We start from the raw sequence: 21,051 nt of genomic DNA on the forward strand, positions 1-21,051 counted from the left end.
ACACAGGATCCAGGAGCTAAATTAACCTCTGCAACATCAGGCTGTGCACAAAGCTCTGTTGTGAGAATATGTGTTTGTGCCATCAGGACAGTTTTATTCTTACTGGTGCTGCCTGAAGGGTGTCAGCCAGAGTTGCTCTTCCCTCTCCTCTGGCTCTGGATTCCCTGAGGAGAGCAATGGGTGTACTGACAGCTGATGCCCACGAAGCACATCTATCTGGAGGATATGACTCCTGGACTGAGGGACTGATCACCTGCACTCACTTTAAAACACATGTTCCACACGTTGACTCCCTGCTGATAGGCTCAACGAGAGGCCAAACAAATACCCTCAGTGCCTGGAATGCTTGGATCGCATTTTCTTTGGTAGAAATTTTCTTTGGTCCCTTAAAGTAAACATAAATGGAAACCAAGCATATAGAAGAGAATGTTTGCATTTGAATGTCAAAATTAGGCCTAAGAAAACGGGGGCATGGCTTTCTGCAAAGCTAAATAATCTTTAGCTGATCCATCTACTGAAATTCTTTGAAAGCATCAAAAAAAGAAACTACCCCCAAAAAACAAAGCGATTTTGGTGGACTAGTCAATGTTTTACAGTGTTTCAAAAGGCCTTTGATTAAATCTCTAAGCAAGAGGACTCAAGCAGCTAAATAATCACTGGGCAAAAAGAAAAGTACAATCATGGTTCAAAAACTGGAGATGGCAAACAAAGAGCAGAATTGAACTGCAAGTTTCTATGATGGTGGAAGGTTAATGCCAGCCAGCTTCGGGGCTCTGCGGCATGTCTCATATTGCTGCTGTATTTACCACTGATCTAGAAAGAGGGCTGTATTGTGAGATGGCAACATTTGCAGCTGTCATAATTATTTCAGCTAAGCAAGACAAGAGGGGACTGTGATGATGAGGAAGTGCTAACGAAACAGAATGCACCATGTAATGGCAAATTAAATTCAATACTGAAAATGCAAAACAACGCACATTAGGGAGGGACGTGAGTTCCACTTCGAAATCTGACAAGCTTCCATTCATTTATACTAAACTGGAAAGTAAACTGGGCATTATGTAAATATCTATCTGCTATTTCTAATCCTCACAAAGTTGTAGTCAGAAAAGTTAGCAGAACACAGGAGGAATAAATAACATACTGGTTAATGCCAATTATTAGAATTCTCTATAAAACCTCTGGCATAGTGTGCAGTCAGAAAAAGTGATGTGAATGTGTTTGTCTATGGGCATAGTTTGGAGAACAAACTTTTATAAAAAACAGTGTTCTGCTACACTTGGATTATTTATCCTTGGAAGATGGCAAAAGATGTGATAAGAGCAACCAGAGTAGCAAAGTAGCAAATAATGTCAAGAAGTAAGTGCAGAAACATCTTTCTCCTGTCTTACTGTTCAAGAAACAGAAACCTCATGGTGGCAATCTCAAATGGTGACATGAAGCATTTTGGCACAAATGCTAGAAGTGAGACACACTGAGGAAATCGATATGGCAGAAATTTTATTGATAATCACAAAAGACTTAAGACACATCTACACTTATGAACATAACAAATGTATCTCCCAATGTCTATAGTTGGCCAAATACTTACATTTTTAATGAAAATGTAAACAACCAAGCTTCATGGTTTACAACAACATCTAGATATTAGAAAGCAAATTTATATATAGTGGGAGCCTACAGTGCCAGGGTAACTGACCCTCGGGCATGGTCCAGCTTATGTTTCAACATCTATCCTAGGCACTTCTACACTTGTACAGTTTGCAGCTCCTCCTGATAGGGTATTTTTAGATAACTGCATTTTGTCCAGCCATAAATGCTATTAGACATCACCAAGCAGTTGCATGTGACAGGATATTTTGGTAACTATAGGTGAGAAATGTTTAGCTTCATACAAGCCTTTGTTAGTGTCACACCTCCATTACCTCACATGCCATTTCACACAGATGAAGCATAATTAACCTCCTCTGTTTCCTGCTTCTGTGCCTATACTCCAATATGCTGGCAACTGGAAAAGGGTTTGTGAAGTGATCAATATTTCAGGTTCATAGAATCACAAAATTGTTAGGGTTGGAAGAGATCATCCGGTCCAACTTTGTTGCCAAGGCAGGGTCACCTAGAGCAGGTGACACAGGAACACATCCAGGTGTGTTTGGAATGTCTCCAGAGAGGGAGACTCCACAGCTTCCCCAGGCAGTCTGTTCAGTGCTCTGCCATCCTCAGTTTAAACTTCTTCCTCATGTTCAGGTGAAACTTCTGTTTTAATTTACAGCCACTGCTCCTCATCCTGTTGCTGTGCACCATTGAAAAGAATCTGGCACCATGTTCTTGACACCCACCTTTGAGATATTTATATGCATTAATGAGATGCCTTCTCAGTCTTCTATTCTCCAGGCTAAACAGGCCCAGCTCCCTCAGCTTCTCTTCATAAGAGAGATGTTGTTCCACACCCCTCATCATCTTTGTGGTCTCTGCTGAACCCTCTCCAGAAGATCCTTGTTTTGCTTCTACTGAGGAGCCCAGAACTGGACACAGGTTCTAGACTTGCCAGTGACATTACTTTCCTTTTCTAATGTTTTCCAAGGTAAGCTTGCCAATCTGTAAACCACTTCTCTCTCACTGCTGCCATGTGAATATATTAGTGTGGGCAACCACTGAATAACCAACAACACTAAGCACAAACAAAACCATCCAGCAACATACAAACCAAAGGGAAACAGGCCCCAAACAAAACCCCCTAGAAACACTGCGCTGCTCCTCCTGTCCCCCTGAGCTGAGGCATTCCCAAACTTTCTCACCTCTGGGAAATGCTCTTAGTGGCGTTTCCCCATACCAACTGTAGTGCTGAACACAAGGTGTGGGCAGCAGACCCGCGTTGTGCCTGTCAGGAGACGCAGCCTCCCCGGCGGCACACACCGGCCTGTCTCCAGCTGTTCCCCAGCCGCCATCCCTAGTCAACCCCAATGGAGGCAGAGCAATGCCTCCTTCTCCTTCTTCTCCAGCTCAATGTCATGACCCACAACAGAAGGCAGCATAACTGTATAATTTCACCAGGAGGGGACAATCCCCGTTGGACTCACTCCAGTTACTCAATCCTTTTGCATCGGTCATTAATGCACTGAGGGTTAATGCCTCTCTCCCCATTACCCCTCTGAGCGTCAGCTTGACTTTGTCCCAGAGAAAACCTTTCAACACGTCCGCGTTACACCAGAAATCTTTTCAACAGGTCTGATGTGCCCAGGTCAACACCGAGAGGAGAATTATCATTACAGTCTCACGACTGTAATGCCAGTGACAGGACTCGAGGAAACAGCGTGAAGCTGTGTCAGGGGAGGTTTAGGGTAGAGATCAGGAAAACATTCTTCACCCAGAGGGAGGTTGAGCCCTGGAACAGGCTCCCCACGGATGAGGTCACAGCACCAAGCCTAGCAGAGTTCAGGACACATTTGGACAAAGCTCTCCAGTGGTATATTCTGATTCCATGATCATTTCATAACTAGGGGACAGGCACCACTGGGCTGGCCTTCGGCAGCAACACCAGTAATCCCCTGAGGGTCAGTGTCCCTTTTCCCACTACCCTCGGGGGGTCGCTCAGACTTCCACCTTCCCGGACCCGTGGCGAGAGCAAAGCTCGCCACGGGTCCGGGTCACGCCAGGGAGCCCCCAACAGCTCCGGACGCGCGGGTGCCTGCAGCAGCAGACCCAAGGGGCCCGGCCGTGCCCCCGGTCGGTGCCCGCAGTCCCACCCCCGGCCATCGCCCCGTCGCTCTCCCGCCCCGCCCTCCGCGCCTCGCGCCCGCCGAGGGGCGGAGGCCCCGCCCCGCCGCGAGCGAGCGGAGGGCGCGGGGCGGGGCCGCGGCTCAGCAGACGCGGGGGCGCGCGGCGGCGGGAGCGCGCTGGCGGCCGGACGGAGCGTGTGCGCGCCGGGCGCGCCCCCGACCGGAGGAGGGGCCGGGGGCCGAGCCAGCCCCGCCGCCGCGGCGCCCGCTCCCCGCCCGCCTCCCGCTTCCGCCCGGCGCCGCCGCCGCCGCTCCGCCCGCCTCGCCCCCGGCCCCGCCGCGCCCCGCGACGCCCCTCGCTCCCATCGGGCGCCTCCGCCGGCCGCCGTCACCGCCAATCCTCCCCCACCCCGCGCCCCCGTGTTCTTCTGAGACGCTCCGGTTGTGGGGGTGACCCGCGCTCCGCACGGCCCCGGGCCTGCCCGTCGCTCCGCCCCCGGGCCCGTCCGGTGACAGTCGCGACCGCCGCGGGAGGTGGCGGTGGAGGAGCAGGAGGAGGAGGCCGGAGCCGGGATGTCCGGGCAACAGCAGCAGCAACAACAGCCGTCGTCGCCGCAGCTTTCCTTGGCGGCCGCCGTTCCCCCGCCGGCGCCGGGGATCCCCTCCGCCGCCGCAAGCCCCGGCCCCGCTCCGGCCGCCGCGCTCCTGCTCCACCCGCCGCCGCCGCCTCCGGCCACCGCGGCGCCGCCGCCGCCCGCCGCCGCCACGGCCGGCAGCGGCGGGCCCGCGGCCGCGGGGGGCGGCGGGGCCGGCGCCGCGCTGGGCCTGCCGGCGGGGAGCGGCACCGGCGCCCCGGCGCCCTTCCCGCACGGAGACCCGGCCCTGAACGAGCAGGAGAAGGAGCTGAAGCGGCGGCTGAAGAGGCTGTACCCGGCCGTGGACGAGCAGGAGACGCCGCTGCCCCGCTCCTGGAGCCCGAAGGACAAATTCAGTTACATCGGCCTCTCGCAGAACAACCTGCGGGTGCACTACAAAGGTGAGGAGGGGCGGCCCGGGCCGCCGCGACACCCCCTGTCCCCCCCGGGGCCGGGGGCTGCCCGACCCCTCCGTCGAGCGGTGGCCACAGGAGTAACAATAACAGGAAATAACACACGCTCCTCTCCCTCCTTCTTCCCTGTTTTCCGATCGCCTAAATTCCCCCCCGCAGCGTGGAGATAAGGGGCTTGTTTTCCCTTATTTCAGGTTTATTTTTCTCTCTTTTCCCCTCCCCCCCGCCCCCCCCCCCTTCTTTCTGTCGCCGTGCGGGGAAAGGGGGGGACACAAGGGGCCGCCCCCGCCTCCTTGTGCTTCTGGAGTGGGCATTATGTAAACTCCGAGACTTCCTCCGTGGATTCAGGTATCGCCGGAACGTTTGGGTCGGAGGCAGGAGAATAAAGGACGCTCGGCATGACGTGTCCTGTTTATGGTAATGAGCGAGAAAAAGAAGTAGCTGCTTTTTTTTTTCACCTCTCGAGAAGAGCAAGGGTTAAATGCAGTTAAGAGCAGCAAACGTTAAGCTATTGAACACGGAAATGACGGGAGGGGAAAGCACTGAGAAAAACACGGTTTATTTTTAATCTGTAAAAAAAAAATTACTTTAAAGTCACTGGTAATAGTCTTGCCTAACTATTGCACAGAGTGATCTGAGGGAAGGAACGACAATAGGACTTATATTAATGAAGGTGACTGAAACTTTCTTCCTAGACGTTTCACAGTTAAAGTTACAAATTTTCAAATAAAATGTAAAAACCAGTATGCTTTTGTATTAAAAAATAACATCAGCGAGAATCATTAGAAGAAAAACTTGTGTTGATTGTTATGAAATGTCATAAAACCTGGAAACATAAGCCTACACTCTGACCTGAAAAAACACAGTCACATCTGGTGTTCTAGGCCTAAAGTCCTGAAGTAGAAGTGTTGTGGATTCAAAGCCACTTTTGAGTTGGCTGTGAAGAACTGGATCTTTTGTCAGTCTGTAGTCAAATGAACGTAGTGGGAGGGGAAAAAAACAGCCATGCAATTACTCTTTCTCAGAGTTTGCAGTGGAGAAATTCAAGGGAAATCTTGATAAATATGTTACTGTTTAATCGGAGGAGGAAAACGGCAACACAAACACATGGCAGGATTTGGCTGCCATGAAAGGATTAAATGTACTCTCAGACTTTTTTTTAATAGAGAGGTTTTATTATTACACGCAAAATACTCTGTTAAAAATGCTAAGTTTAATGCACCGTACAAAGGTAATAAAGGAGCTGGATGACTACAAAGCAGGTTTCTAGGAGGCACCGAGTGATTTAAGGATGTGTAATTTAATACTCTGAATTTCCTGGCTTTTGTTCAGTGTTTTATGACCTTGTATTTTTAGAAACATTTTGTATTTTCTGGTGCTTAGTGGCAGTGGGTTGTTTGGTTTTGGTGTTTTTTTCTTCTAAGATGATCATAGCTTAGTGGCTATCAACTTCTGCTGGTTTGTTTTGCTTTGGTCAATTTTTTTTCTCATCAGCTAGAATTTAGAGGTCAAACCTCTCTGATCTCTGTGTTATTTCAGAAGTATATTTTCAAGCTTTCCTTGTGCTGTCCCTGTTTTTCCTCACTTAACTCCTTTGCCATGGTGTTAAGGGAAATCATTACCTCAAAGAAGTTACGGAAGTCATGAAACACAGTTAGTAGGTTGTAACAATGAAGTACCTTTACTCTAGCTCTTAAGTTATAGTAAGTGCTGAAGTTTGAAGAGTTTCCTAGGTTAGCTGAAAGGACTCTGAAAAGGAGGTGCCAATATAGCATGTCTGTACTTTTCTTTTTCCTAAGTGCATATGGAAGTAAATGACTTCTTAAGTGGCCCATCTTTTCTACTGGATAATTTAATGAAGGTGGCTGTTAGGGCAACTCCATGTTTATGTTACCAGCTTGGCGCTTGGAACTGCTAACTGGGCTAAGAAGTGAATGGTATCTGAGTATTTCTACCTGAGAACCAGGGGGCAAACATGCTAAACATCTCCTGCCTTTTCTCCCTCCTGGATCCTTCAGCCCTAAGAATACAATAAAAGGGGAGAAAATGAGGAGATTCAGTGAAGAGAGTAAGGGAAGATGGCAAGTAAGAATGTGCTTAGGACTGTGAAATAGTGTTTCTACAAATTTGTTTTCAAAAGAAAGTGCTCATTGCATCTTCTTTTGTAATTCTGGTGCTTTCAGTGCTTCTGAAATTACCTAAGTATTAGTGGAAGAACATCGGATGTTTTTTTTGAAAGAAAATATGAATTGACCAGAGCTAAAGAACTGTTGTATTCTTGATGAAAATATTCAAGGAAAAGCCAGTAACCTAAAGCAATTCTTACTATTTTCTACTACTGTAGTATAGGTGCCCTGTACGCTTAAATTTTCTCTTCTGCCTCTGTAGATTTCTAGCTATAGATCTGTTTTTCTGGAGCACTTTCCTTCTGTTCTGTGACTGATTAGAGGCAGAAAGTGTTAACAGTAGTGCTTTGCCTTCACCTTGGGTGTGCTTGGGCTACTGAAAAAATTAGTGGAGAGGAACAATCAGCGCAAAAGCATTAAAAGTATAGTTACCTTCATAATTTTAATGTGCTGATGTATTGCAAGCAGGGATATTTTTGTTTCATTGGTTTGTGAGATGAACTATGGTCCTCTTGATGTAATTTTTGAAGATTCCTTTCATTTTCTTGCTTACCAATGGACAAGTTGTATGGAAACATGAAGTGCAGTAGATGTCTCTTTCTGCCCATTGCAGTTGGGATGTTTTGTGTACTGCATTTCTGGACCTGAAGATTTTTGCACGTGTCCTACAGAGTGCTTAAAAATAAAAAGTGCCACAAAACCAGGCATTGATCTAGTGGTGGAGGTTTAAAAAAAAGGAATATAGTCTAGCATCAGGATAAAAGCTCTTCAAAATTTTGTTAAGGTCAACAAAACCCAAGAGTCAGTGCTTCTTTGTGCTGTCTCTCAGAATCATAGTATTACTTGGAAAGGAAAACTTAAATGAGGTGGTGTTTTTGTTTAGCAGATTAGGTAGCTTTGTTTAAATCTTGATACGAAATACACAGACAGTGACATCAGTGATACTGTAAATATATGAAAGAATATAGTATTTTTGTTTTTCATTTTTCATATGGACAGACATACATTTTTGTGTTGCTGCCAGTTAGCTGTGCAAACTGATAGAAAGCTAACTCTGTCTTACTACATGTTGTTTGTGGTGTATCTTTGTAAGGGAGACAATGAAAAACTGTATCAGGAAAAATATCAATGTCATTTCACTTAATTATAATTTTTACAGCTCTGAGCTGTAGGTAAGCAATAAAGAAAGTATAAGTGTGTGCTGCACGTAAAGCTTGCATTACTGCACAAAATTATGTAGCTAGTAAGGTAAGACATCTTTAAAAATATTCCTACATATTTCTAAAATATTCAGAATTTACACATGGATCCTGTTGAAAAACAGGGAATTCATAAATGGTCTATGTGATATGAAAGGTCCACTAGACAGGTTGGGTTTCCAGCAGGTAGTGATTTATACTACATGGTGTAAGGAGATAAAAAGAGACTCAGTGCAGATTTGTAACCAAGGAGGAAACTATATACAGAATTAGGTAAGCAGACAAAATAATTGATGCTGAAATCATGGAAACTCATATAGAAACTTAAATTAGTCTTGTGACAATTGTCCCAAAAAGCTGAAGAAAATTTTGCAATTTTGAGTAAACTGCCATTGCATAAACTTTTTCTAATGTATCACAGGCTAGAGAATCTTAGCCAGGCATTTATTTACAGTGCAGTTGCCTTTGAACTGTCTGTAGTGCAAAACAAAAAAACAAAAATAAACTATTTTTCAGTGCAAACTAGGCATTCCATTTCCTGTTGAAAAACAAAGAGGATTCTGTACTAAGAGTTCTGTGTTATCCCTCAGTGTTACATGGATGGTGTCAGTTTTTCTGGCATAAAACGCTCAGGGTACATTCAATACAGTTACCCTGTTTTGGACAGCCTTGTTGCTCTGAGTTGTCTTACTTTTTTTAAACTGGGGAAGAAGTTAAAGTAAAATTACTAATTTGTGTCTTTTGATTTGGTTTTTTTCTTAGAATTGTAGAATCATTTAGTTTGCAAAAGAGCTCTAGGAACACTCAGTCCAACCACAAACTCAGTAATGCTGAGTCCTCTAAACTGTGTCCCCAAGTGCCACATCTACAGGTTTTGTAAATACCTCCGGGGTGGTGACTCAGATCACTTCCCTGGGTAGCCTGTTCCATTCTTGTCTCAGTGAAACTTGCCTGATGAATACAACAGAAGATTAGGCTTTGATTATTTTATTTTTGGCAGTGTGAGCAAGTCATTGAACCACCTGTTAGAAATAACTACAGTTTAACTTATATAAATTTCGTTTAAGGATTTAAACTGGATAAACACACTTACTTTTGTCTAGGCAGGTGCTCCCATGGATTTCTTTTGGACTGTTTGGTGTGCATGCATTATAAAGTTAGATTTACGTTCAAAGATTATCTTTTCTGAAAACAGAGATAGCTTCTCCAAACTTGTTTATATCTGAGTTAGCTTTTTCCAAGTAGCTAGAATTTAAATTTAGATTAATTTCACTGTAATTTTGCTTAAGTATTAGTGATACTAAAAATCATTTGTGCGAGTGCTTAAAAAATGAAATAAAGCATGATCACCTCATGGTTGTCAAACACTTCTAATGAAAACCCAAGTGAAACAGTTCTAGTAATTGAACTTACCTGTGATCTGGTTTACAGTGTAAAGGTCAAGATTCATAGACCCGTTTTCCCTTCTCTGACCCCTGTGCGTCTCTTTGCAGAGTTCTCTTCTTAATGCTGAAAATCCTTAGTGTTAAATACTACATACTTCAAAAGTGTTCTTTTAAATACACAACCTTGTGACTGTGGAAGGGATCTGATTTGAGGAAACATTGGGCAGTGTTTGTGTGATCTACTTCAGGTATTTGGAACCTCCAATTCAGAAGTACAGAGTTGGGTGTCAAAGTTTCTTTTTTATTTACAAGCAAGAAGTGAGGGTTCAGGTTACCAAAGAATGTGGTAGCAGTTGAAGACATCAAACTTAATGGGCCACTCAGCTCAAGAGTCCCATTGGTGACAGTGGTGATTGCAAGCGCCTGAGAAAAAAAAATCTAAAAACATGTTTGGCATAAAGGGTGTATGTCTCTTTCCCCTCTCAGCTTCCAGCCATTTTAAGCTGGAGGACATTCTGAACTCAAGGCAGTGTCTCAGTTAACTGCAGTTCTAGAAGCTTACCCTGTGTTCTCTTAAACACTAACATCTATTGTATCCTCTAGTAAGAAATTTTGCAGTTCACCTAGCTGGTAAGAGCTTCTTTCTTGTTTTAAAGCAGGCTGATAAACTAGGATGTCATGACCACACATAATTCAGAGTAGCCTGGTGGTACTGAAAGACTTAACTACTATGTTTAGACAGTGTAGAGATACATGGAATATTGGGAAGTACTTAACTGGATGATGTTTAGCCTTCTATACGTATTAATTGTATGTAAATACAAATAAAAAAGAGTATGCTCAAGCAGTAAAATGGGATTCATAGGAGTTTATGTTAAAAGAACAGCAGTTCTAAATTTAGGGTGTCTTCTGTTTTTAATGGGATGAAAGTAGTTTTGGGCACTGACTTCCCCAAGCATGTTGCTTCACCACATGAAGTGTTTGGCAATACTGGTAAGGTATCCTATTACTTCTGCCCCTCTGTTGACCTCTTATTTGCAGTGTGACAGCTGTGTGTGACTGTGTTGTGAACTGGATCAGGGAACTGATCTGCTGCTTAAAAAAATCTGGTAGGTTTCTTAAACCCCCATCAGCTAATCAATCTGGTTGCTGGTATGTCCTTGCAAATAAATGCCTGGACTGGGGAGGAGGTGGGAGAAGGGGAGTTTCAGAAGAAGTGTTAAGAATACCTTAAATAGGTATTGTTGGCAAACACTTAGATTGTGATTTCACAAAGCTAAGTTTGCTGGGTAATAGATTCACATTTTCAATAATATTTGGCTGGTTCCTACTGCTTTGGTCTTTTCTATGTGGAAGACTTTCCCAAATAAGGAGAATGACTCAGACTGAAACTACACAGATTGTCAAGTGCATAGAGTAACCAAGGGAACTTCTTTGCAGTCTATTTTAAAGTAAAAATCTAAAGACATTTTAAAACAAAGTATTTTTCCTTCCTCCGGTGCATTGTTTAATCAGACTTCTTTGAACTTAAGGGATGTCTTAGGAGTTCAGTGTTCTGCCCTTTTAGCTGAAGGATTTCTACGTACTTGGGCGTGGTAATCTGTAATAGCTAAATAGTGATCTACCAGCATTTGAAAACCAAGCAAACTCATGGAAGCTCTGACTAAGATTATGTACTTGGTTATTACACTGTTTGTCACAGCCTGAGGAAATAACTTAAAAGTAGTGAACAATAAAACATACTATGTATGGAGGAGTAAATGCATCACATCGACATGCAGAAATCAACATGCAGAATGTAGGCAGCAAACCTAACATTGTCAAACCTGTGAGGTGATCAAAGGATCCCTGCACAAAATATTCAGTAGTATTGGTGACACACTGAAGCGAGCAATGGATTTGTACTCCGAAAAGTAAGGTGGTTGGCCACTCGTGTTTAAGTAGTGAGTCCTTAACATTAGAGGAAACATGGTAGGTTAGACCTAATGTCAGTGAGTGAAGAATCTGTGGTGTGTTAGAAAGGTTTTGGTTGGTGGTGTGGCCTTGGTGAGAGTTCCCCCTGGCTGAGCACGTGCCATTGGTTAGGAGCTGGTGGGTGCTGGCTCTGCAGGCTCATAAGTACTAACAGTTCAATGAACATTTGCACAAGGGAGCACTGTGCTCAGAGGTTCTGTACAGGTCAATTCCTGACCCTCTGCCCTTAGAGTCTTTTGTACTGTGGGCCATTTGGGCCTTATCTTTCTGCCTGCCTAGGCTGTCATTCTCCTGCAGTTTCTTCTTTGCTGTGTGACCTGACTTGCTGCACCTGAGGCATGATTAATCTGAGCCTGAGCAGTAATGCCAGTGTTAATGCCCCTGGAAGAAGTGTGTTTGGTTGTGGGACTTTTGCATATGCAGATCAATTGCTATGCAGGTGCAGTAGGCCTCCCTGTCTGGGCTGGAAATGACAGCTGGAGTGCTGCAGCACAAGTGATTTGTACAGCACACTCAAAACAGGCAGCCCCTTTCATCATGCTACAGATCCACTTCAAGAGTAGGCATGGGATCTGTGTGTATTATTCTTATGGCAGTGACAGCCAGTTCCTGGTTTCTATCTTACTGAATTACCTTACCTCTTGCCATGATCCAGTATACTTTCCATCTTTTTTGTTGAAATTTTTTAAACTATGTCCCATGGCCCCATGCATGACTGTTGCACCAAAGTTGAGGAGTTTGGGTGTACTTGGGTGACACTGTGCTTGCTTGAGCAGGTTGTTGCTAGAACGAGTCATCTGGTCAACAGCCTGCTTCCAGGTTGCTTTTGTAAAGGGCTGTGAAGATGACACATTTAGAAGGTTGGTGTTAGTAGAATGCAAGTGGCTCTTGGGTTTAGGTTCAAAATCTGGAGAAGAGCTGAAATCTTTATTTATTGTGGCAGAGCTAATGTATAGTGAGCCTAATAAGAAAAAGGAGTAGGAGCTGCATGAGCTCGGTTGCAGGCTGTAAGGCTTAATGCTGTCCTGAAACAACATTTGGAACATGGAAATTAATTGTGAGTAGCATGTTCTGTATAATGACTGATGTTTATTCTGGAGGATGTTAGAATTTAAGTGTCTTCAGTAACAGGTAGATTCAGAAGTACTAAGCATTAGATGTAACTGTCTTATGTCATGTTTCAGTCTATAAAAGACAGTAAGCCCTGTGCATTTGAGAAATACAGTTCTTTGAAACACAGGGTGGCCTTTTGTCAATAGTGTTACTCAGAATGGTGAGCCTTTTTCCTGGTATCCTTTCAAATAATTGTAGGACCTATTTGGATTACTATATCCAGGACTTATTTTAGCATCCTTGGTTGCAATACAGGTGCTTACAGCATTTGAAACAAAATACTTTAGCATAAAAATCAGATTGATTAGAATACTGTATGCTGTTTGCTCATTGTGTAAGCCTTTTGTTTTGAGTAGTCAGCATGCATAGCTTTGAGTCACCTTCTGCAATTACTAAAATATGTTTTTTATGTGTTCTGAATTTTCCTGTTTTTCAGGTCATGGAAAAACTCCAAAAGATGCTGCTTCAGTTCGAGCTACACATCCTATACCTGCAGCCTGTGGCATATACTATTTTGAAGTTAAAATTGTCAGTAAGGGAAGAGATGGGTAAGCAGAGTGCATTGTGAATTAATTATTTCTTGAAATACTGCCTCACATCATCTTTCAGGCAAGGGATGTCTTTGGTATCAAAACTTATATTTTGCCACTTTATATAGCTTGATTCCTTATACTTGAGAAGTTACACTCTTATATTTGATTATTTTAAGAGAGTTGATTGTGGTATTTGTTGTCCACAAATCAGTGTAATTAAAAACATCTCATTTTTTCTTGACAAAAATTCGTGGCTTGAATGACTCGTTTGACCCTGCTGTTACCTTTGAAGGTGTTGGGTCTTGGCTATATGGATTTGCAGACTTTTTTGTAATTTTTAGGGTATGTAGCAGACCAACTTATTTCCTCAGTGTGATCTTTTCATGGATGTCATATCAGTTTTGAAACAAAAAGTTATTCTTAAGGCTTCTTGTTGGTGAACAGTAATAAGAATAAAGGGGAATATTCTGAATAACTGCCTGGGAATTTGTCGCCCTATGGAAAGAACAAGAATTGATGAGTAAGAAGCTGCTGCTTCCCATAATCCATCTGAATTATGAATCTGCTGAAGCACAAGTGTGCTTCAACAGGCTTTTAAGTCTGCTGAGGCAGATAAAATCTCACCTGGGAAAGTCTTGAAGTGCTAATGAAATCTTTGCTAAAGCACTTTAATTCCTTTTCATCTTTCAATGCTTTTGGTAGAGGATGTGTGTTAATTTTGATACACTGTAGGACTGTTTTCTAATGTGCTCCACTACATTCTCTGGTTCTGTTTCAAGGTTCTAGTCAGGACTGGCTGTCCCTGTTCTAGGTTCTGTACAAGCATGTTGCAGGTGCTTATGCCCTGCTGTGAAAATAAATCATGAGAGAAAAGAACTATGGATGAAATTCAGTGCCTTTGTCTTTTCTTTGTCTTGCTGCAGTTGGTTTCTTTCATTTTCCCAGAGTCCTGTAAGCCTTCTGTAAGTCAGAAACAGTATTCAAACTTCTTTGTTTTCGTTACAGTATTGTATAGTGATATTTTGAAAGAATAGCCTCTGAGTAGAGCTGTAGCTTTGTAGGAGCATTTATGTGTTTGTTCTTATTTCTGTTCTCAGAAGTAATCTCTGGGAGAGTTCTTTGTTACATCCATAACTACACTGTGAAGACCTAATTATTTTTAAATTGAGGTGGTAGAAATTAGTTTTTCAAGTAACATTCTGCTTTAGATTTTAAGAACACCTTTATATTTTGGGGGGTGGTTTGTGTGGGTTTCTTGGTTTTTTGGGTTTGAGTTTGTTTTTTTTTTTCAGAACATTTTTTAAAAAGTTATCCTGCTGCTGTAGGTTAAGGAGAGGTTCTTACTGTGACTTGCTAGTGGTGTGTCTCTTCTTGAAATAGGTTTCTGTCTACTTAGTTTGGAAGGTAGCTTTTTTGAAGTCATGGATTTCAAAAAGTGTCCACATATGTGGGTATGTCATTTTACATAGCTCCTCTAAGACTTCACCTTTGATATTTTGTGTTGGATTTTAGTAATTTCAAATTCAGTAGACCACTCAAGACAATCTTGCAAAAGTAGGAAAACATCACCAAGTAAAGTTTTTCAAGGTTTTGTATTTAAATGTGAGATGTACATAGCCATGAGGGAGATATACATAGCTGTGTGTGAGATGTACACAGCTATGACTTGCAAAGTTGCCTGCTGAGATTGCAGGAGGGTTAATACTGCTTCATCCTTGCTTCAGCCTTGTGACCGTCATTTAATGTCACTTTATGGAACAATAGCTGCATAATGAGTTGAAATGTTAATTTTTTTCATTGTGTAGGATAGTATGGTAGCTGGGAAATACTGTACACACAGCTAAAGCCAAATGTAGCTTGGCTGATAAAGACCAGGAGTCAACATGTGATACCTCACTGGATGTTAAATGTGTATCTCTAGACCCTGTTCTCAGGTCCAGGAAGTCTTTGATGAGATGCAGGATGAATCTCTTACAGTAAAGTGTTACCTTGCATTCAAACTAATAAAATTTTCCATAATAAGTAAACTGGGGAACTTAATGCAGAGAAATAGGACTATAGAAACCAGTTTTTGTCAGTTTGGATTTATTAGTTCTTTATCACTGCCTGTTGTGTTTTACCTGACTTTCTCCAGGTACATTTTTACCTTTTTTTTTTTTTTTTTTGTCATCTGATAACAGGGACAGAGTTCAGGAGGACCATGTCTGTAGAAGACCAGCATGTAACTAATTAGTTCAATTAGCTAAAATGCCTTATTTGCAAAATCAAGTGTTCTCAATGTGTTAGTCTACCTGTGGAAGCAGTAGAGCTGTGTTTTACAGTCCTGTTTAAAGTAAATCCTGGAATACATGATGCAACAGAGATATCCAGTACAGCTTCAAACTTTCATAAATGTCCAAGGATAATTTAGTGGTGTGTGTTCAGAGTTCCCTTTGGTAGCAGCCTTTACTACTTCTATTTATTTTAAAAATAAACTTAGCTTAAAGTATTTAGTCCATATACTATATTACAGGAGTATGTCCAACAGCATTCTTGCTTGTGTGCTCTACTTAGCATGACTTGCCTGAAATAATCAAAAACCCTTTACTACTGCTGTAGGAGATCCATTTTTCATGCTACTGTAGCACTTGAAGATGCTGCTCCTGGAATCTGATCTTGCATATCTGAAAATAGCAGGGCAAAGATTCTTCTTCTTTGAAGAAGCATAGCTCTTTTTTGTTTAGGGTGTGGGTGTAACATGGCTTCTTGTGGCTGTGTTTGAGCACAGCATTGGTTTTGTCACTCTAATGACCTAGGTCATTAAATTCTTTAGCATATCTAGGTGAGTAACTGGCTTGAGTGGAGATTTGAAGGTATGTAATATGTTAATTTTGCGGACATTTGTGACCAACTTTGATGCCATTTGAGCACACTGCAGAAAAATTGTGAAATATCCAGGTTTACTAGGAAGGAAGAACTGGATATGTGAATTGGTGTTGCAGAGTAGATGAACAGCAAAGTTGCTTTTTGATACCTCCATGTGGTGTGATAGGGTCAGTAACTGATGGTACTGGATGAGAAAAAGAGAAGTGAGAATTAAGTTCAGTGAAAGTAGTAAGGTTGAAATATCATTCAAACAAAATCTGTCTTGGTATTCATAGAGTGTTTGACACAAGGAGTCCTAATGTGCTGCTACAGTACAGATATGTGAAATAATTACCCTAGATATTTTTGAATTCTTGCTGAAAGTTCTAACCAGCTGTCATATTGCTTTGTAAATATTTCCTGTTGTTTTTTATTTTTTCAGTTTTCTTTCTCAGTTTCATGTTGTCTTTTGTAGCCTAAGGGCTTCTATTTTTATATCTTCTCTCCTCTTATAGTCTCTTTGGCTTTGCTTTGTTTGGCTCATGTGGAACATTGTGGACAGTTATGTGAGCAATTGGAGACAGTAACAGTAGAAGGGTAATGGATGTATGGGAAACAGTACCAAGGTGATTATTAGAAAGTGTGGTAGGAGGACTATTCATTTATAGTAAGTTATGTCTGCATCTCTGTTGAAATGTCCACTTAACTTAAAAAGAAATTTTAAAAATTGGCCATGAGAAGAAGCAGTCTCTGAACACTCAGAGTTTATGTCCTTTTTCCCACTTTTTGACTGTGTCAGCTTCATGGTAAACCTGATTGGAGGTCAGCTTTTGGAAAATGAGAGTGAGTTCATTTTCATTCAGTTTTGTTCCCCAGTATGGCTGTTTATATCGTCTCATGAGTAGCTATGACAGCAAAAGAGGGTGAAACTAGGAGCAAAAAATCAGAATCTGAAACAAAGGGACGGAATGCTACTTTCAGTCGTGGTACTAGCTTATACCCATTAATTTTAGTTTAAATACAGCCTTTTAGCTTTTTAAATATTTCACCAAGAGAGGCCTGTTTCTTTCCCAGGGAAAATGAACTTCTGGGAAGAATACTTCTATCTTCCACATCTTGAATTTCTGTCCATTCTTATTTATTGATTTTTAAATACAATTAATAAGAATGGGCAAATGATAGTAATACCATATACTTCTAGTCTTCAGTGCTTTTAGAACAGCTGAGGAAGATGTATGCTTATAGTGCAGAATCATGGAATCACAGAGTAGTTTGGGTTGGAAAGGACTTTAAAGATCATCCTGTTCCGACCCCACCGCCAAAGGCAGGGACACCTCCCACTAGACCAGGTTGTTCAGCACTCCATCCAACCTGGCCTGGAACACTGCCAATTTATTTTTTTTTTAAAGAAGAATGAAAACAAGGATTGGAAGTGGTGAGCCATCCAGAAAAATTAATGAAAACTAAGTTTAGAAAGGCTGTATCCTTTTAGCAGATAGCACTGAGTTTACACTTCCGTGAGAAGGGTTGTTTAGTCTGTGGTGTGGTGGTACTGATGCAGATCTTCATGGCCAGGCTTTATAGCACCATGTGTAAGTTCTGCTAAGTGTAGTGCACTAAAATAAAATGTTAGTACAGGAATTCATGCAAATAATCAGTATGTTTTTGGTAAAGCAGTGTTAATAAGGCTTTAAACACTTGTTATACTATGGCTGGTTTTTAACACGGGATATACAATCAATCATCTGTTGTTTTGGCAGTATCTCCTGTAGTATGTGTTGTGTATGTGATGAAGTAGGTGGTGAAGTAAAAAAGCAAAAACTATCCAAAACAAAAATACCATGAGAATTAAGTTTGAGTGTTCATGACACCTATGCCTGTCGTGAAGGCTGAACTATTTTAGAGTGTTTGAGTCATAAATGCTTTGTTGTCTTTTAGAGGACATGTGTAGCTCTTCAAACACAAACTATACTTTTTTATTACAAAACTATTAAAACTATACTTTTATTATTGTGTTGCATTAAGTTTGCTTTTCCTTTAGCATCTAGTATACCCGTTTTCCTGTTCAACAGAAGCATTAAACCAATAAACAAAATATATAACATTGTCAATTGCTGATTGCTTTGTATTTGTATTGTAAATTACTAATATATTCTGAAAATTTTGTGCAGTCCTAAGACCTATTTTTATAGTTTTAATATGGTCTTCAGTAGCTATTTGTTACAAGAACAGGCATTTGTTACAACAGCATGCAAAACTTCACCCAGTTTCTATTTACATGTAAGTAGGCCTTGCAGCATCATTAGCAGAGTACTTGTGTATAGGGTAGAATCTGATAAGGTCTGAAGTATCCCTCTTTCATTAGTGTCTTCATTTGAATTGTAGCAACTGCAAGAAGAGATCAGGTCATGAATCAGCAAGTGTATCTTTTCTTAAACTATAGCACTAGTTCATTTTTTTACCAGAGTGTATGAGACCAGACATTGACAGAAATGAACATTAACTGAATGTATAATAAGATTGTTTGAGGTTTGTGTTTACCTGGTCAGAAATATTGGAACTGTGACAAGTTTTCTTTCTTTGATGGTGTATGGTAGAAATTGAAAATTGTAATTAAAAAAAAAGTTAAGAGAATATATTTGATTTCTTGGTCTTCTTGAAAAATCTTTTACTTCTTTCTTCTGAAGTTCATTCACATAAATACAGTGTATAGATTATAACTTTACTGTAGCCCACATTTACATTATATTATTTTTTTGAAGCTATTCTTTTCTGACAGTATGGTCCCCAAAAAGTCTCTAGTCCTTGGGGACAAGTGTCACAAGATGAAATGGTGAAACCTCAAAGTGAGAAGAATGTCAGTAAATGAGAATCCTTCTAGGGACATTAGAGCAATCACAAGGAAAATGTTACAGGAGTAACAGTTTAGAGCACTATGCAAAATGACTGCCTGATATCTTTTTGATTTTTCCTCTCTATGCAGAATTACATTAATCTGAAACCTGGGTTTATCATGTTCAAACTACTGTTTCCTTGGAAATACTCCGTAAAATTAAATTTGTTTTCAATTTGAAATTAAAGACTCAAACTGTCTATGGCATGTTTTGAAACATTTAAATAGATTAACATCTCATTTCTTATTGTGATCATGCAGACAATAAGGATCTTGAATTAGCACATTTCTACAAAATTGTAATACTGAGTAACTATATTAAAGATAAATGTAGGTACCTTTTTAATGTGCCTTATTTCTGGCCTCATAGTGCCAGCAAAGGCAGTGTAGAAAACTATGGGAGAACATTCAAACTTTTTATGTCATTGCAAGTCAGTTGCAAGGGCCCTGTAGAAGTTCATTGAGTTTTTAAATTCCTACAGATGATGCATTTTTTTTCTCCTTGTCCTCTTTCCAAGATACAAACATAGTGATAAAACAAACTACCTGTTATATAGCTTATTTTTTTTTTTCAGTGTTACTTCTTCTTTTCTTAATAATCAATGCATTCAAAACATTAGGGTGTTTTCAGTTGCCTTGTTTATGGCTGAAAACATCTGCTAGTGCTTTGTCTTAGGTTCCCTACAGATATGATGGTAACTTAGGTTTTAACGCTGTATGGTTGAAGTTGCTTCCTTTAAATGGATAGCATGTGGAAATTAGATGCCACATTGATTACTTACTTTCTGCAGCACCAAAAGAGTTGTTTTTTGAAGGATCATGGAGCAGTTCCCCAGGTTATAAATGTCTTCAGTAGCATATATTGGCACAATGGAAGTCAGAAGGAATTTGACTCTTTGCAGATAGCAGGTGAAATTTCTGTAGTAGGGAGGCTATTACAAACTCATGTAAATATCTGCTAAATTATTTTAGTTGTCTTTATAAATACAGTATGGAATTTTTTGTGGTTTTTTTTACTCTAGGGAAGTGATTATGTAGTATTTGAATTTATCTTCAGCCTTTCTGAGGTGTCTGTGGTTTGGTATAGTTTTTGAGATTCCTCTTTATGGAGTGAGCAGTATAGAATATAATTAATCTGAGTTCTGAATTTTATCAGCTTTCATATTGAAAAATCTTCCATGTACCTTCAACATAGTGGCTACAAGATCAAATGGAACAGTTATAAATAAAAATCAGACTTCTGTCTCTTTCTGGGTTTTGTTAATGTCTTGATCTTTTAGCATCTGCAGTTCTGTGTATCATCTCTTACTGCTGTTTTTTCCTTCTGTTTGGCTCTGGCTCTTTCTATTTTTCAGTTAGTCTATTCAGGCATCCAAGTAGAAACTTTAGGCTCCAGCAAAAATGTAAATTTAATTTTTTGACTGGAAGGATACTTGAGGAGAAAATAGTTATTGTGAGCTTTCTACTTCTTAAACATTTCTCTGCAGAGAAGCCTAGGCTTTTCAGTATGTGTTAAAGGAAAAAAATAGGTCTCATAATACCTCTTTTTTTTTTTTTTTCCCACATTTTCTCTTTTGCTTTGTGGTAAAAAAATTGAACCTTCAGCAAATTTTGAATTCTGTAATTTTGTGGTGTTCCTGAAGTTTCTATAGGACTTGTGAAATGTAAACTAGAAAATATGCTGAGGCACTAAAATGGTAACCTATATCTTAATTGAACTGGACTGAAACAAGAATAAATACAATTTGAAGTGAAAAAACAAGAGTTTGTAAAATGCACTTGTTTTCTTGGTCCTTAATACCAATTTGGCTGCACTTTAAATTTTCCATCTATAGTCTTCTTATTTCATACTTTCATGGGTTGATGTCATGTCTTCCATGAGTGGTTGTTAGTTATTTTATGAGATCCTGTTAAGAGTTGAGCATGTTAATGAGGTGATGAGTAGCAGCCAGTGGGACTGAAATTGCTCAAAAAGAGGGGCTGCTTAATAAAATGGGCACCAGGCCCTTTGTGCCATTTCCCTGTATAAATGATCCTCCCACTGCATCAGCCAGGGATGTGTCTGGGCAGGGAGCTGGGGTGGAGGGACAGTCCTCAGGAACTGAGGAGAGGCAGCATCAGAACCACACCACTGTTCACCTTCTCTGGTCTCTGAAGCCACTCTGTGTCAGGTCTGTTTTTGGAAGGGGACTGAGGGTGCCACTTCGTGGTGCTGAC

General features: G+C 41.1%; 1 protein-coding gene across 1 annotated transcript in view; it reads left to right on the forward strand.

Annotated features, from left to right (window-relative positions):
* Positions 1-4,184: 4,184 nt before the first annotated feature.
* The window catches only part of RANBP9 (RAN binding protein 9), a 38,530-nt gene continuing 21,663 nt past the window's right edge, over positions 4,185-21,051 (forward strand). Inside the window, exons 1-2 of the mRNA XM_021553482.4 lie at positions 4,185-4,755; positions 13,001-13,112. Of these exons, the coding sequence (XP_021409157.1) occupies positions 4,293-4,755; positions 13,001-13,112 (575 nt within the window). The 5' untranslated portion in view covers positions 4,185-4,292. The remainder of the gene's footprint in view (positions 4,756-13,000; positions 13,113-21,051) is intronic.

Source organism: Lonchura striata, chromosome 2 (assembly GCF_050655825.1).
Source record: "Lonchura striata isolate lonStrDom1 chromosome 2, ASM5065582v1, whole genome shotgun sequence".
NCBI classification, from domain to species: domain Eukaryota; kingdom Metazoa; phylum Chordata; class Aves; order Passeriformes; family Estrildidae; genus Lonchura; species Lonchura striata.